A 17,208-nucleotide genomic window follows, 5' to 3' on the forward strand; every position below is an offset into this window, starting at 1 on the left:
ATCACTGTGTTGAAACACAAGAATGTTACTTCGAAGACGAAGGTCCAGCTGACTCGAGCCACAGCGTTTCCCACGCCCTCATTGCATGTGAAAGTTGGACACTGGATCAGGAAGCCTGAAGAAGAATTGATGCCTATGTATGTGGTGCTGGAGAAGAACATTGAAACTATCATGGAGTGCTAAAAGGACACATCTACCTATCCATCTGGCAAGATTATGACCAGAGTGCTCCTTACAGACAAGGATCGCCAGGCTTCATCTTACATACTTCTGACATACTGTCAGAGGAGCGCAGCCCTTGGGAAGATGCTTGGTAAAGTGATAAAGTGAAGGGAAAGTCATAAAGAGGAAGGTGTCAATGAGACGGATTGACACAGTAGCTGCAATGACAGGCTCAGGTGTGGGACGCTAAATGACTCTGTGGTACCGAACAACCACCTGTAAACCTGACTGCTTCTCGGAGTTTAACTGATGACATAAACACGAAACACAGTGATGGGTTTTTAAAAATAAAATTTCCACATGCACAAGGGATTTTTCCTTAAGTAAGATTTCTAAGATCTTATATTTGGGAGAGCAGTTTGTAGATTTAATAAAAAGCTTAGAAAGTTTCAGTAATGTGGAAATATCCTCCAGGAAGGTAAATGTTTTCCAAAGTTATGTACCTATGAGAGCTTCTTGAATTAAGTGGGTGCTGAAGTCTATATAATTAAAACATGCTACCTATAAAAGATTTGGCCTTCTGAAAACTTTTAGAAAGGCGCTCTTGACCTCTTTGTTCCTCAAACTGTAGACTAGGGGGTTCAGCATGGGGATGACGATGGCATAGAACACAGATGCTATTTTGTCTGTGTCCATGGAGTGACTGGAGGTCGGTTGTAGGTACATGAAGGTGACTGTCCCATAGAAGATGGACACTGCAGTGAGGTGGGACGCACAGGTGGAGAAAGCCTTCTGGCGTCCTTCAGATGACTGCATCCTCAGGATAGTAGTAAATATAAGTAAATACGAAGTTAATATTACTGTGATAGAAAAGAATGAATTGAAACCTACCAATAAAAAAATGACTAGTTCAGTAATATATCTGTCAGAGCATGAGACAGCCAGAAGAGGAGGAGCATCGCAGAAAAAGTGATCAATCACATTGGACCGACAGAAAGAGAGCCTGAAAATGTTCCTGGTGTGGATGGAAGCATTCAGGAAACCCCAAACATAGGAGCCTATGTCCAGACAAGCACACACATTTGCTGTCATGGTGGTGGTGTAATGAAGGGGTTTGCACACTGCTGCATACCGATCATAAGCCATCACAACCAAAAGGTTGCTTTCAATAGCAGTAAAAGCTGCAAAAAAGAAGAATTGAGTGGCACAAAGATTATAGGAGATGACGTTGTCTCCTGTGAGAAGCCCTGCCATTACCTTGGGAGTGACAGCTGAGGAGTAACCAAAGTCTGCCAGAGAGAGGCTGCTGAGGAAAAAGTACATGGGAGTGTGGAGACGGGAGTCCAGCAGGATCAGCAGGATCATCCCCAGGTTTCCAACTAGACTGATGAGGTAGATGAGGAAAAACGTTATGAAGAGCAGGATCTGCGTTTCTGGATCATTGGTGAACCCCACAAAGATGAACCCCGTCCCCTCTGTATGGTTCTCAGTTGGGAACATGGAGGAATTATGTGTTTGTTCTGTAACAATGGGAAACCAGAATCAGAATTGCAATGAGAGAATACACTGAGGTCTCTGAGCATGTTCAATATCTGTTTCATTTCAACCTTACAGTGATTGTTTTCAGGAGCTAAAGAATCATTTAAAAAATAAAAGTTGATGATTATTTTTTGATGCCATAATGCGATTTACAGTAAAAAGATTTCCCAAAGTTATCTCATCAAAAGGCCCATTTTCATAGATTATATATAAGCCATGGAAAAGGACTAATGCAAAATAATGAGATTACTTGGTGACAAAAGTGGGTTACACTCCCAATTAAAAGGATTTCGAATTGAACCAATTTTATGTCAACGAAGTTTTTTTTATTATTTCGACTGTTTCACAAATAGCATCCTAAGATAATGAAAGACTGTTAATAAACCACATTCCTAGCAAAAATAATTTCACTTTACACAATAGATCTACAGAACATATTTTTTGCCACATAACGTCTACCATTAGAAGGCAATGAACAAGGAAAGAAAACTTCAAAAAAACAATTATTTTAAGCAGAGGTCTTGATCGGGGACTTTTTGGTACAACTCCAGACTGCAAATTTGAGGGAGGTGAAAATAACACAGGCTGTAGCTTTCCAGTGTCTTCTCTCTAATTCAATTGAGGAATAAAACAATTGTGTAAATATTTATATATGATTTGAACATAGAGATTAAGTTAGCCAGGGGATGGTAGAGATGAATGATGTCACTTAGGGCTTCCAGATAACTATGTAAAGAAACATTTTATGATGTCTTTCATTACATTTGCTTTCCTATAAGGTTACTCACCCTTCTATCTTTTCTACACTTTCCTTAACATTTCAAAGTTATTTTTCTCTGTACCTATATGAATACCCAGTCCAGTTTTACCAAGTAAGAATACAAATTATTTCCTCACTGACTTTAGGTATTCATTAACCTGTATTGGCCTCCCCTTACTCAGCTACATGATGGTACAAATAACATTATGCACACTCTAGACATCATGTCAATAAATTTGCATATAACCTATGAGAATTTGTTGTACAGGTGAGATGATAAGACCATTGAAATTTTTCCCCCTAATATCCTTTCTTTTCTTAGTGGGACTTACCTTGGATCCATCAACCATAGACAAAAAAGACACAAATAATATTTATATATTAACTATGATGATGAGTTATTTAGGTGATTTATTAAAATTTATATTAAAGTGTATTATAAAATTTCCACTTACATTTGGAAATCCAAGTACTTTACTAAATGAAACCTATTTTATTTTACATTCAAAAATCTCAATCACACCACATATAAATTAGAAGGTATTTAAGAGTTTAATTCCTACTGCACAAATTGTTTAGTATATTGAGTATAATTGAACATTTTCATGTATATTAATTTTAACTAGTGGCTACCATGACTAAAAAATGCTTCCTGGAAGTAATCCACAATTCTTTAGACAAGTCTTTGCCATTATAATTAGTAGAAAAACATTTATCAATTTGCTACTATAAAAAGTTTTTTATTTAAATCATTTTATTGGGGGCTCGAACAATTCTTATCACAATCCATACATACATCTATTGTATCAAGCACATATTGTTGCCATCATCATTCTCAAAACATCTGCCTTCTATTTGAGCCCTTAATATCGGTTGCTCATTTTCCCCCTTCCTCTCTTCTCCCCCTCCCTCAGGAACCCTTCATAATTCATAAATTATTATTATATTGTCATAAGTTACACTGTCTAACGTCTCCCCCACCCTCTTCTCTGCTGTCCATCTCCCAGGGAGGAGGCTAAACGTAGATTCTTGAAATTGGTCCCTCCAAAAAGGTGTGTTTTATGTTAGTTTTTTCTCTCCCTACATAAATTATCGACAATTTCTATCTGTAGCTCAATATTTAATGACTTATGCTATAATTTTTAAAAAAAAACAAACCAACAATTGCTGTTGAGTCTATTTAAACTCATTGTTAACTCCATCATGTTAGAATAAAATGATACTTATTTTTGATACACAAATAAATAAGGCTTTATTCCAAGATAAAACTTGGTGGAATAAAACCATCAACCTTTGCTTATCCATTGAATCAATTAAACTTTTATACATCCTGGGGATTTTTATTTATTTATATATATATAATTTGTATATTTTATAATTTATCTATCAGTACTATATTTTGTACATTATCTATATATCAGAGATATATCTAATTTATAAATATATTAAAATTTATTTGTAGCTCACTCTTCATGGCATATTTACATATGTTTTTTTATATGTATGTGTATAGATATTGCTATATACCATTGCAGATGATCCCATTTGCATTTACATTATACTAAGTCACCAGCCCACCTAGTAATTTACAAAGTACTGGACTCCAAGGCTAAGTAAGTCGTTTGTGGCGGAAACGTATCTGGAGTTCAGATCTTCTCTTTCCTCTATCTCCTCATGAACTCTGGGTAATTTTTCCCACGCCTCCATTTATTCTAGTGTATTTCATAGCTGGTTTCTGAGCAATATTCCCTACCCTTTTGTTTCACCTCAATTCTAAATATAATATGGGCAGTCATATTAAAATGTTTTCATATTGTTGGCTTACTAGATTTTTTATGTTTAAAATAGAATTTATCAAATAAGATATATTATTACATTTTTTAAGAAAAATCTTTCAGCTTGTAACAACCAGAATAACTTTTCAAAGTCATACAATCTCCTATCTGTCACTAGAAGGATAAAATGCCCTCTTTGGTTTTCTACTATATTATATAATAAATACAGATGTTCCAGCAGGATCTCCACATGTTTTCTGATATGTAAACTTTGACTGGATCACACAAATACAAGAAAAACGTCTAAAAACTTAAGGCTAAACTCTAAATAAACCAAGGGATAAGTGACTGCTTTGATGAATTTTGCTGGTCCACTCTGTCTTCCCAAATTTTCACTGACTGGGGATTTGAACTAAAGGGATACTTTGTTTCCTGTTGAGGGAATCAAGTAAAACTACCCTATTGAGTGATTCTCAAATCAGAAATTCATTCCAACAAGGGAAAAAATACCCTACTTGGAAATTCTTCTTCAGTGTTTTGTGGAAAGGTTGACTTTTCTTCAAGGATGCGGTACAGGAAAATAATGCTACTGACCTTGGAATTGGCTGGCATGAGTTCTTGTCCCTGATTTGTTTTCTTTCTCACTCGACCTCTGTGAACCTCAACATCGTTATCTACACTATGTATTTAATATAAAGCTGCCCCCAGCACAGTTTAGTCCTAAGGGTTGCTGGTTAGATGAGAAACTAATAAAATTACTATATTAATCATACTCAAAACTTATTGTTTATGCTTTCTTTACTTGCTATTCCAGTTTCTTAGTAACAGCTCAGTTTTAAGGGAAGTCACTGGTAGAAATAAACAGCCAGGAGCAGTCAGATAAATAAATTAACGATCAAACAGGCTCTGGTTTGGGAGATTGTCCTTTCCTATGGGGCCAATAGGGGAGTAGAAAAGGTAAACACTGGGAACCAAGAGATAGTTAGTCAGTCATGAAGCTCCCTGGAGACAAATCTCCCATAATGGTTACAAGAACTCTTTCTCACACAAATAGGGAACAGGTGATTAAAGTGTCTATGGAGACCAAGCTCAGCTCATTGTGAGATACCATGGGATACCATCAAAGATCTATTGATCGCAATGAGTTTCATGCACAGTGGGTATATAAACTCATGGAAAACAAACATGACATTGACCTTATGGTGTTTAATTCTAAAGGCAAAGACAATCAACTAGTAAACCAACTAAGTAATATATATGTATATATGAAAGTTATATAAATGCAGGCATGTGTATAGAATAAATGCATCATTATATATGGAACAATGAGAAAGAAAAAGAAACTTGCTTCGTTGGATTGCCCAGGACCTTTTATAAGGTCTCTCACACTCACTCTCTCTCACACTCACTCTCTCTCATACTCACTCACTTTCTCACTCATTCACTCTCTCACACTTACTCACTCTCTCACTCACTCTCTCTCACTCACTCTCTCTCACTCACTCTCACTCACTCACTCTCACACTCACTCACTCACTCTCTCTCACACTCACTCACTCTAAAAAAAAAAAGAAAAAAAATTCAGAGTGATCAAAGCCCTGAGTTTCCAGAGTGCACCAACGCTAAATAAACTTGGTGCAACTCCAGCAAGGGAAACAAGGCTTTTCCTTGGCAGTTGCTATTCCAGCATCCATCAAGAACAACATCTATTAAAAAAGCAAACAAACAAATAGCTCTTTTGTCCAATATCAAAGTTATTCCATGTGTTATTGGTTTGGATTGTATAATTAAGACAAACAGTTTCAGGGATGACTCAAATCTTGTCCTGTCTGAGGCTATGACCATTGAAATTCATAATTAGCTTCAGAGTTGGGACATTTTTATCCCACTAATTTGATAATTATGAGCAATGCCATAATTTGTTCTTCAATATCCAAATCTATTTCGAGTATATAAAAATGAAATTTCTATAAGTTCATTGACTGCAATGATTGTTGTTGCTAGGTATGTCCCAAGGAGTTTCATTTCTTAGAAACATATATGTAATAGAATGAATGAAGCTGCCAGGCCCTCACAAGGTTTGCTATGTGTGAGTCCACTGTTGCAGCCACTGCATCAGTTCATCTTGTTGACAGTCTTCCACATTTTCATTGATGCTCTACTTTACCAAACAAGATATCTTTCTCCAGAAACTGGTTGATTCTCATAACCTGTTCAGAACACATGAGACCACATTTCACCATTTTCATTTCTAATGAGCACATTGGCTGTACTTCTTTTAAGACACACATGTTTCTCCTTGTGGTAGTCAATATAATATATGCACATCATAATTTAAAAGCATCAATTAGTTTTAAAAACCTTTTTATTGTGAAGTAAGTGAAGAATTATATTTTTGACCATCATTTTTATATTGAACCACTTAAATAACTTAGCAAACTTCCAAATAGCTCATGTTTTCCCTCCTTGTTCTCACACTGATAGATTACTATCTTCTCCTTCCTATTAGGTCACATTTGTCTGTCCTCTAACCTTGCCCTTTCTGGACTCTCCCTGCCCCCGACACACACACAGCACTAATCACCAAAGTCTATTTCCTTTGGTATGAACATTTTTTGTCTTGATTTTTTTCTTGTATAACAATGAAGTCCCTCTGTGAATTGCTAACTTAATTCCATCTTTTAAAAATCTATTTTAAAATAAACGCAAAATCCATCCATTTCCCTTAAATCCATCCATTTCCTGTGGTGTTTCACTTTTTAGTGGTACATAGAATTCCATTTTGTGTATTACCAAAAGTTATTAATCCATTCCTTCATTCATGGGCATTTAGGTGTTTTCATCTCCTTGCTAGTGTGAATAGTACTGTGATAAACATGCTTGTGCATACGTATGTTCATGATACAGTTTTTATAGTAAGTAAAGGGATTGCAGGGATATATGCTATTTCAACTTCTAGTTGTTTGAGGACATGCCATATTGCTATCCACAATGTTTATATATTTTGATTGTCCCACCAACAGTGTGAGAGTGCTCAGTAATGTCCACACCCTCCTTATTTGTTATTTTTGTGTTTCTTGTGGTTTTTGGACTTTACACTTTGGTATCAGTGTTGAATTGACACATTGGGTGCAACAATGGCTCAAGCATGGCAACAATTTTGAGGAAGGCACTGGACTTGGCAGTGTTTGTTCTGTGGCACATGGGGTCACCATCCATTAGACCTGACTCAAAGGCACCTAACAACGCAGCAACAGCTGATGATTGTAAACAATTCTTGGCTACTTCCAGGTCTTCCTTGGTGAACTGTCGGTGCACACTCTTGGCTCAGTTTTAAATTGGATTTTAAGTTATTTTCTTGTTGACGTGTTGCAGATTTCTATATATTTTTTAGGTAAATCCATTTTCTGATATATCATTGCCTCAATTTTTTCTCAGTCTATGGGTTATCTTTTAACTCTTTTGATAAAGTCTTTAAATATACACACACCTTAATATACACACACACCTTATTTTCAGGAGGGCTGAGTCTTCTATTTTGTCTTCCCTTGTATTTTGTTATGCTTGTCTCTATTTCTTCATTGATGAATTTATTTTTTGGAGTTTATTTTTATATCTTTAATTCTTCTTGAGTTCATATTTTGTATATAGAGTGAGGTATGGATTCTGCTTTCATCTCCTGCAAGTGGAAATCTAGTTTTGCTAGCACTCTTTGTTGGGCACATTTTATCTGACCCTGATTTAATATGTCTGAGTGCTTTGTCTAAATAAGTGTCTGTAGGTGGAGAGCTTCATTTCTGAGTGCTCTATTCTGAGTGCTCTATTCTGTTTCATTGCTCTGTGTATGTTCTGTTGGGTCAGTACCTAGCTGTTTTGACTAGTGTGGCCTAGTAGTAGGTTTTGAGGTCAAGAAGTGAAAAGCCTTCTACTGAGTTTTTTTCCCTTTTTTGTGTGGTGTTTTGTTTAACATGGGCCTCTTTCCTTCATACATAAGGTTGAGGATTAGTTTCTCCAACTGTTGAAAAAATGTTTCTGGGACTCGGATTGAAATTGCATTATATTTATAGATAACTCAAGATAGTATGGACATTTTCACAATATTTCTATTCCCATGTATGAATCTCCATGTCTGTAGGTCTCTCACTTGTTTCTGGAGCCCTGGTGACCTAGTGGTTATGCACTGGGCTGGGATCTGTAAGATCGGCTGCGCCAAGCCACTAGCATCTCTGACTACAAAAGACTGGACTTCTTATTCCTGTAAAGAGCTCTGGTCTTGGACACTGTCAGGGACAGTTCTCTGTTCAACAGAGTCGCTGTGAGTCAGTATTGAATCCATGGCAGTGAACTTGTTTGCTTCTTTTTATTTCTTTCTTTCTTTTGTAAGTGTTTTATAGTTGTCTTTGCACAAGCCTTTTTTTATCTGATTAAATTTATTCCAAAGAATTTTATCTTTGGAGTTGCTATTATGAATAGTATCATTTTCTTGATTTCTTTTTTAGAAATCTCTTCATTAGTACACAGGAATTCAGTTGCTTTTTCTATGCTGATCTCATACCTCCCAAATTTCCTGATTAAAAAAAAAATTCCCACCTATTTTCTTCTCAAGCTTTGGGGATTTTCTAAGTTCAGACTCATATCTGCAAACATTGTTTTGTTTCTTCATTTCCAAAATGGATGCCATTGATTTCTTTTTGTTGTTTGATAGCTATGGATAAAACTTCCAGCACCATATAAAATAAGTGTGTCAATAAAGGATATTCTTCTCTGGTTCCCTTACACAACAGGAATTCTGTTGTTGTTGCTGTTGTTGTTGTTGTTGTTAGACATTTTAATGACCTGACTTATTTCTTTCTTCTTAATGATCTTTTGAGATTTTCTACATCAATCTTTAGTTTTTCTTTATTGAGTGAGACATTTCCTTTGGTTTTTTATATATTGCCTTTATTATGTTGAGGAATTTCCCTAGTATCCTATTTTGCTGAGTGGATTTTTTCAGGAAAGGGTCTTGGATTTGGTCAAATGCTTTTTCTGCATTAACTTATGTGGTCATGTCCTTCTTTTTCTTTGTTTTATTCGTATAGTTAATTACATTGATTTCTCCCCCCACCCCAGGTTAAACTGTCCTTGCATGACTGCTAAGAATCCTATCTGTTCATAATGCATTTAAAAATATCTTATTGGAGTATATTTGCTATGTTTTATTTATAATTTTCACATCTATGTTCATAAAGGATATTGGTCTGTAATTTTTATTCTGGTGATGTCTTTGTCTGAGTTTCATATCAAGGGTATGCTTGTTTCATATTGCTGTCCTTTTCTACATTCTGGAATAGTTTGAGTAATATTGGCATTCAATATTTATTACTGTTTTGTATAATCCTTTGTGATGTCTGGTCCTCGACATTTTTTGTTGTTAGAAATTATTAATGACCTAATCTATTTCTTTCTTTCTTTTAAATTATCTGTTGAGATTCTCTACATCCGTCTTTGTTAATTTAGTTATGTGTTTCTAGAAAATATTTCGATTCTTTTTGTTTTTTATATTTGTTGGATAAAAGTCTTTTATAGTATTGTATCCTTATTTCTCTTTTTCAATTTGTTCTGTATTGATCCTGCCCATTCATTTCAAAGCCATGATGTTTGCATCTTCTCCTTCTGTTCCTCTGGTCAATTTGCCATTGGTGTGTCAATTTTGTTAACCTTTTCAAAGAACCAACTTCTCGTGTTTTCAGTTCTTTCAACTATTTTCTTATTTTCCAAACCATTTATTCTGTTCCTTATCTTAACTATCCCTTTTCTTCTGCTGGTTGAGATTTTGTTATGCTTCTCTTGCTCTAATTGATTATGATGTTAGGTTGAGATGAAGATATTTACTTTATTCTTTTTATGATATGTGCCATAATTACTATAAATTTCCTTCCAAATAATACTTTTGCTGTGACCACTACGTATCTTATAATTCCTTTTTAGAAGGGTCACAAAGTTATCCTCCTGTGGCTTCCCTATCAGAGGAGTGGCTCAGAAGGCTGGTTGGTTGCCTGATTTCATGTTGCAGAGGTTGGGCAAAAGTTCCTCCATCAATTTGGAATGTTGATGACTCTTGGCCAAGCTGCCTTATGCCCCCAGTTACAATGCCAGGAGTTGCCCCATGAAAGGATGGGTAGAGTATCCCCTGGAGGGAAAACAGGGCTTTCCCTAATCTCAGGCTAGCAACACAGGGTGGAGCTCACCTAGCTGGGTGTGGTGGAGGTGTAAATGCCCTAGGCTAAGGGGAGTGGTCTCGAGGTCAGCAGTGGAGTGTGAGAGTACAGAAAAGAGACAAACAGGAGAAAAAAATTAAACAGTAAGACGGTTTAGACTGTGCGAGAATATAGGGAAGAGGGGGAAATAAAGCAACTATCTAGCTGAGTACCACTCCCTGCCTGTGGAGCTGCAAGGGTTTAGTCCCTTCCCTGAGGCAGCAGTGGTAAGCCACAGCTGAAATGAGAAAATATATCCCTGCATAGCACTCAAAGACTGTGGGGGGACTGAGAGAAAAGATGTAAACAAAAGCAACATTGTAAATGAACCCTGATCCCTGCCAATGCAGCTGGGAGGGTTTTGTCCCTGCCTCTAGGTGGTAGTGGCAAGCTGTGACTGTGCCTAGAAAAAGCTCCTTGCAGACCTCCAGGAATTCGTGGGAACAGAGGAGAGATGTAAACAGAAGCAACAAGGTAGCTGAACCCCATCCCTGTCCCTGGAGCTGCAAGAGCCCTGTCCAGGTCTTAAGACTTTAAAGGATACTTTTGGTCCAAAGTTTAAACACATATCTGTGATTAAATGGTGTGAGGGTTTCATCCAGTCTGGAGGCATCATAAAGTCTGGATTATAAGAAAATTTTAAATTCTGCTATGTATTCTCCCTCTTTTGATTAGTGTTCATCTATAGAATCTTTGATCAAAATGTTCAATAATAGCCCATTTAAAAAATTCACTGCCCCTGAATCAATTCTGACTGATAATGACACTGTAAGACACGGTAGAATTCTTTCTGTTGGTTTATAAGACCAGCTTCACAAGAAGAGAATCCCTTTTCTTTCTCCTGTGAAGTAGCTTCTGATTTCCAACTGCAAATCCTGCAGTGATCAGCTCTCAGTGTAACCATTCAGCCACCCAGGGCTCCTACAGAACTGTTGCTGGCTTTCTATCGCTGACTGTATAGTTAACAGTTCAATGAGTGAACCACTATGCCAACAAAAAACAAAACAAAGTTCACTGCCTTGAATCAATTCTGACTCACAGCAACAGTATAAGATGGGGTAGAACTGCCCCCGTGGATTTTCAAAACTATCTGCAACCTTAGAGGAGTGGAAACTATTATTGTTATCCTGTGAAGCAACTGCAGTCCACACACCAACGCATAACCAATAACCCACTACACCACTAGAGTGTATTAATAGAAGATAGGAGAGTTAAGATATAAAAGAAAGCAATGTATTGAGAGAAGATATAAAACTTTTGATTTATGCTTATCTGAAAGTCTTATATCATCTGAACGTCTAACTCCAAACGCATCAATGATACTGTTCAAATCATAATAATTAAGAAGTTAAAAAATATAATTTTTACATTACTAACTAACTTTGATAGTAGGAACCCTGGTGGCACAATGATTGCATTGGGTTGCTAACTACAAGGTCAGCAATGTGAGTCCATCAGATTTTCCTTGGGAGAAATTTGAAGCTTTCTACTCTCTAAGAGAGTTACAGTCTTAGAAACCCATAAGTGTAGTTATACTCTGTCCTATAGTGGCACCATTAGTTGGATTTGACTTGATGGCAGTTGAATTTAGTTTCAGTTTTGAAGTCTCATAATAGATTGATAGAAAATTTACAACTCATTGATATTTTCTTCCGCTCAAATTCATCAATTCTATAAATGGTGGAGCTAGAATTTACATCAGAAAGACTATTCACTTGTATCCTTCCCCCACTATCATGATCCCAATTCTACTTTACAAATCGCCTAGACCAGAGGATGTACACTGGCACAGATAAGAGCTGGAAACACTGGGAATCCAGGGCAAATAAAGCCCTCAGGACCAATGATAAGAGTAGCAATAATAGGAGGGGAAGAGGAAGCTGGGTCAGAAAGGGGGAACTGATCAAAATGATCACATATAACCCTCTCCCTTGGGGATGGACAACAGAAAAGTGGGTGAAGGGAGACATCAGACAGTGTAAGACATGAAAAAAATAATTTATAAATTATCAAGTGTTCATGCGATAGGGAGGGGGGAAAAAGACAAGCTCATTCCAAGGGCTCAAGTAGAAAGTGGATTGAGGATGATGATGGCAACAAATGTACAAATGTGCCTGATACAATGGATCAATTGTGATAAAAATTATACAAGCCCACAGTAAAATGATTTTTTAAAAGAGAAAATAAAAGAAATGCTGAAGGATTAAATAGAGGTTTTGAAAATCATGGGTAGGGAATAAAGAAGTTACTGCAAGTTAGTTTTGAAAAACAAAAATATGACATGTTCTTCACTGAGCATGATGAAAGTAAAATACTGGACTTCATTAGGTATTTATGTGCTGCTTCTGTAAAGATATACAGCCTTAGAAATCCGATATAGAGTTACTAAGTACATCCATTTGCTGTACTAGGTCTGTCAATTTGTCACCCTGTGGTGGCTGGTGTGTTGCTGTAATGCTGTAAGCATCCAATGGTATTTCAAATGTCATCAAGGTCACCCAAAATGAACAGGTTTCAGTGGAGCTTCCAGATGGAGAACAATGAAGGACTCTATCCGCTTTGAAGGAAGGACCACTGAAAACCTATGCATAGCTTTGAAACATCATCAGATATTGAAGGCCTAAACAATGTAAGAAGAACATTGCAGATATTGTTGGAGAAGAGACCCCTGAGATCTGAGTGTACTTCAATTGTGACTGTGGAGGAGCTGATATTTCGGATTGGAGTCACCATACTGAGAGCCAGGTACAGTTTGTGGGAGGGGATCCTTCAGGGTCTTTATTTGCTGAGGAGACAGTACTGAAGGTCACAAGTCAGTACTGAAGGTCATGAGAAACACCTACAAAATTCTGCTAATGATTATGACTTGGAATCTGTGAAGCATGAATTTAGGAAAATAGGAAGTGATTGAAAGTGAAATGCAATGCATAAAGATCAAGATCCTAGACATTAGTGAGCTGAAATGGACTGATGTGGATATTTTGATTCAGAAAATTCACATATTTACTATGTCTCGAATAATGAAATCAAGAGAAATGGCTTGGTGTTCATGCTCCAATAGGATATTAAAGATCTATACTGAATAATGTACAATGCTGTCTGTGATGGGATTATATCTTTTCACCATCAAGGAAATCCAATCTAGGCAACTAGCATTTAAATTTATATATTAACCATAAAAGCTAGTCGTGACGAAATTAAAGAATTATTCCAACAACTTTCATCCGAAATTGACCAACATGCAATCAAGATGCATTGATAATTATTGTAGTTTAATGCAAATGTTGGAAACAAAGAGATAGTAAAAGTAATTTGAAAATATGGTCATGATGATAGAAATGCACTGGATATTGCATGATAGAATTGTGCTACACAACTATTTGTTCATAGCTTATACCTTTTTTCAACAACACCAAAGGCAACTATACACATGGACTTCCCCCATTACAATACACAGCAGTAAAATTGACTACATCTGAAAGAAGACACTATGGAGAAATTCAATTTCAGCAACTAAAACCAGGCCAGGACTGACTCTGAAGCAAACCAATAATTATTCATATGTACGTCCAGAATAAAGCTGAAGAAAATTAAAACAAGTCCACGAGAGTCAAAATATGATGTTGAGTCTATCCCACCTGCATTCTGAAAATTTCTCAAGAACAGATTTGCTCCGTTGAACATTAATTAATGCCAAATACTTGATGAGCTGTGGGAGGACATTGGGAACATCATTCATGAAGAAATCAAAGGTCATTAAAAAGACAGGAAGTAGAGAAGAAATTAAAAGTCAGAAGAGAGTTGGAAACTTGCTCTTAATTGTAGAGTAGCTAAAACAAAATGGAAGAAAGGATTAAATCAGAGTTGAGTAGAAAATTTCAAAGGTCAGCTCCAAAGCCAAATATAATGAAATGTGCAAAGACGTAGAATTAGAAACCAAAAGGAAAGACACACTCAGCATATGGGAAACTGAAAGAAATCGAGAAAAATATCGAGCTTCGAGTTAAAATCTTGAAAGGTTCTCTGGGAAAATATTGAACCACACAGCAACTATCAAGAGAAGATGACAAGAATAAACAGTCACTGTACCAAAAAGAACCAGTCAACTGTCCACCATTTCCAGAGGGAGCCTATGAGCAAGAAACAACGGTGCTGAAGGAAGAAGTTCAAGCTCACGAAATGAATTAACCACAGACAAGGTTCTAGGAATTGATAGGACACCAACTGACTCTTGGACTGAAACCCAACTGCATAAGGAAAGCTGTCAAAGAATCGATGCATTGAATGGTGGTGCAGAGAACAGTGGAGTACCGCAGACCGCTAACAAGGCAAACTGATCTGTCTTCCAGAATGAAGGCCATAGTGTTCCAAAGAGGCACTGATAGCACGACTTCCACTTAGAAAATGTGGACTTAGTGTCAGGAAAAATCGGTTACTGGATCACGCTTGGTAAAGTGGAAGGGAAGCAAAAAAAGAGGCAGGCTGTCCACAAAGTGCATGGATACGGTGTGCATTGACACCAGGGGTTGGGACATAGGAACCAATGCAAGGCTGGCCAAGAACCATGCAGTGTTTCCTTCTGTGATGCATGGGGTGCTATAAGTCATGACAGACATGAAGGGACCTAACCACAACATAGCAGGACTCAGAATCAACTCGATGGCAGTGGTTTTGGTTTGGAGTCTGATTTGGCACAGCCTATGTACTTATGATACAGTGGGATCCTTCAGGCTTAAGCCATGTTTTATTTGATTGTTTTTAACTGTTGCATAAAACTGTTTTGACGCATTGCAAACAAAGAAAATTGAGAGCTGACAAAAAACAACAACAACAACAAATTACATCCCAGCTTAATCCAGTTACTATATTTTAGTCAATATTAGCAAAATTCTGAATCAATGATAGAAAAAGATGAATTGAAAGAGTTTCCCATTCTGGTCTGTAAGTAATCTTGTGACTTTGTATAATTCACTTTCCTACTGTACACTTCATTTTCAGAAATCCTCTTAGCTGGAACCCCCTATAATTTAATAAAGAAACCATTCATGTGACTACAGCACTGTTGGAGTAGTGGGCTTAGTATGGGCTGCTAACCACAAGGTCAACAGATCAAAACTACCTATAACTCTGCTGAAGAAAGATGTGGCCTTACGTTTCCATCAAGAGTTAGTCTCAGAAACGTACTAGAGCAGTGCTACTCTGTCCTTTACAGTCACTGTAAGTCAGAATTGACTTGATGACAGTAGGTTTGCAGTGGCCATGTGAGACATCAAGGGAATCCTGATAACCATGGTAATAATAAAATTAGATGTATCACTGATAGCACATGTTCTCTCCTCTGTCATCCTGATTCTGTTTTCTCATTGCAGCAAGACAGCCACTTACTTTCCCAGCGGTCCCTATGGAGAACAATTCAGAGGCAACAGAGTTCATTCTCGTGGGGTTAACCAGTGACCCAAAGCTGCAGATTCCACTCTTCATCATTTTTCTGATCATCTACTTCCTCACTCTCGTTTTCAACCTGGGGATGATCCTGCTGATCCTGCTGGACTCCCGTCTCCACACTGCCATGTACATTTTCCTCAGCAACCTCTCTCTGGCCGACATCGGTTATTCCTCAGCTGTCACTCCCAAAGTAATGACAGCGCTTCTCACAGGAGACAAAGTTATCTCTTTTAATGACTGTGCCACTCAGTTGTTCTGTTTTGGATTTTTTGCCATTATTGAAAGCGACCTGCTGGTGGTCATGGCTTATGATCGTTATGCAGCTGTGTGCAGACCCCTTCATTATAACACACTGGTGACGACAAATGTGTGTGCCTGCCTGTGCTTAGGCTGCTATTTCTTTGCTCTCCTGGATGAATGTATCCACACTTGGAACACTTTCAGGCTCTCCTTCTGTAGGTCCAATGTGATTGACCACTTTTTCTGCGATGTTCCTCCTGTAATAGCTATCTCGTGCTCTGACATCCACAATAGTGAAATCATTATGTTTTTTATAGTAGCTTGCAATGCCTTCTTTTCCCTCACTGTAATACTGTCCTCTTATGTGTTAATATTTGCTACAATCTTGAGGATGCGCTCAGCAGAAGGACGCAAGAAGGCCTTTTCTACTTGTGCTTCCCACCTGACTGTAGTCACAGGCCTCTATGGGACAATCACCTTTGCTTACCTAAAGCCCAGCTCTGGACACTCCATGGACTTAGATAAATTGGCATCTTTATTTTATACTATAATCCTCCCCATGCTTAACCCTCTGGTTTACAGTGTGAGAAATAAAGAGGTCAAGAATGCCTTTATAAAGGTTGTTGGGAAGGTAAAGTCTTCGATAGGATTCTTATTCTAATTATATAGAAACCTTCACATGTAGGTTTCATGCAGATCAGACACAAATACAACTTCAGAAAATACATATATTCTTATTCCACAAATTTCCAAATTATTGAAACAACTTCCCTGCTATACAGGGTAAACCTAGAAATAGAAGATATTAGGGATTCTAATTCAGGAGAAATCACTATGCGTGTGCAATTTTTATTTTGAAAACCTGTATTGCATGTCACTGCTTTATGTGTTTCTATAATCAAGACACACTCCATCACATGCCTGCACACTCATAACTTATCAGAAACCCAGAACAACCTTACACCCATCAATTGAGAAAATATTTAAAAATAAATACAATGAGTCTACTTTTCTTCTAGAATTTCAAACCTTACTGCAATAAGATGTG

General features: G+C 37.2%; 2 protein-coding genes across 2 annotated transcripts; one reads left to right on the forward strand and one right to left on the reverse strand.

Moving 5' to 3' along the window:
• Positions 1-723: 723 nt before the first annotated feature.
• On the reverse strand, positions 724-1,662 carry LOC142446318 (olfactory receptor 5B12-like). Its single transcript, XM_075548082.1, has one exon. It carries the CDS (start codon positions 1,660-1,662, stop codon positions 724-726), a length of 939 nt encoding a protein of 312 aa, XP_075404197.1.
• Positions 1,663-15,876: 14,214 nt separating this feature from the next.
• LOC142446319 (olfactory receptor 5B12-like) lies at positions 15,877-16,821 on the forward strand. The gene has a single exon (XM_075548083.1). The coding sequence runs from the start codon at positions 15,877-15,879 to the stop codon at positions 16,819-16,821; it is 945 nt and encodes a 314-aa protein (XP_075404198.1).
• Positions 16,822-17,208: the final 387 nt, after the last annotated feature.

This window comes from Tenrec ecaudatus, chromosome 4, assembly GCF_050624435.1.
Source record: "Tenrec ecaudatus isolate mTenEca1 chromosome 4, mTenEca1.hap1, whole genome shotgun sequence".
In the NCBI taxonomy this organism is placed as follows: domain Eukaryota; kingdom Metazoa; phylum Chordata; class Mammalia; order Afrosoricida; family Tenrecidae; genus Tenrec; species Tenrec ecaudatus.

Bases quoted from the DNA above. Each gene is read 5' to 3' on its own strand.
- LOC142446318 (XM_075548082.1), bottom strand. From the start codon at position 1,662: ATGTTCCCAACTGAGAACCATACAGAGGGGACGGGGTTCATCTTTGTG.
- LOC142446319 (XM_075548083.1), top strand. From the start codon at position 15,877: ATGGAGAACAATTCAGAGGCAACAGAGTTCATTCTCGTGGGGTTAACC.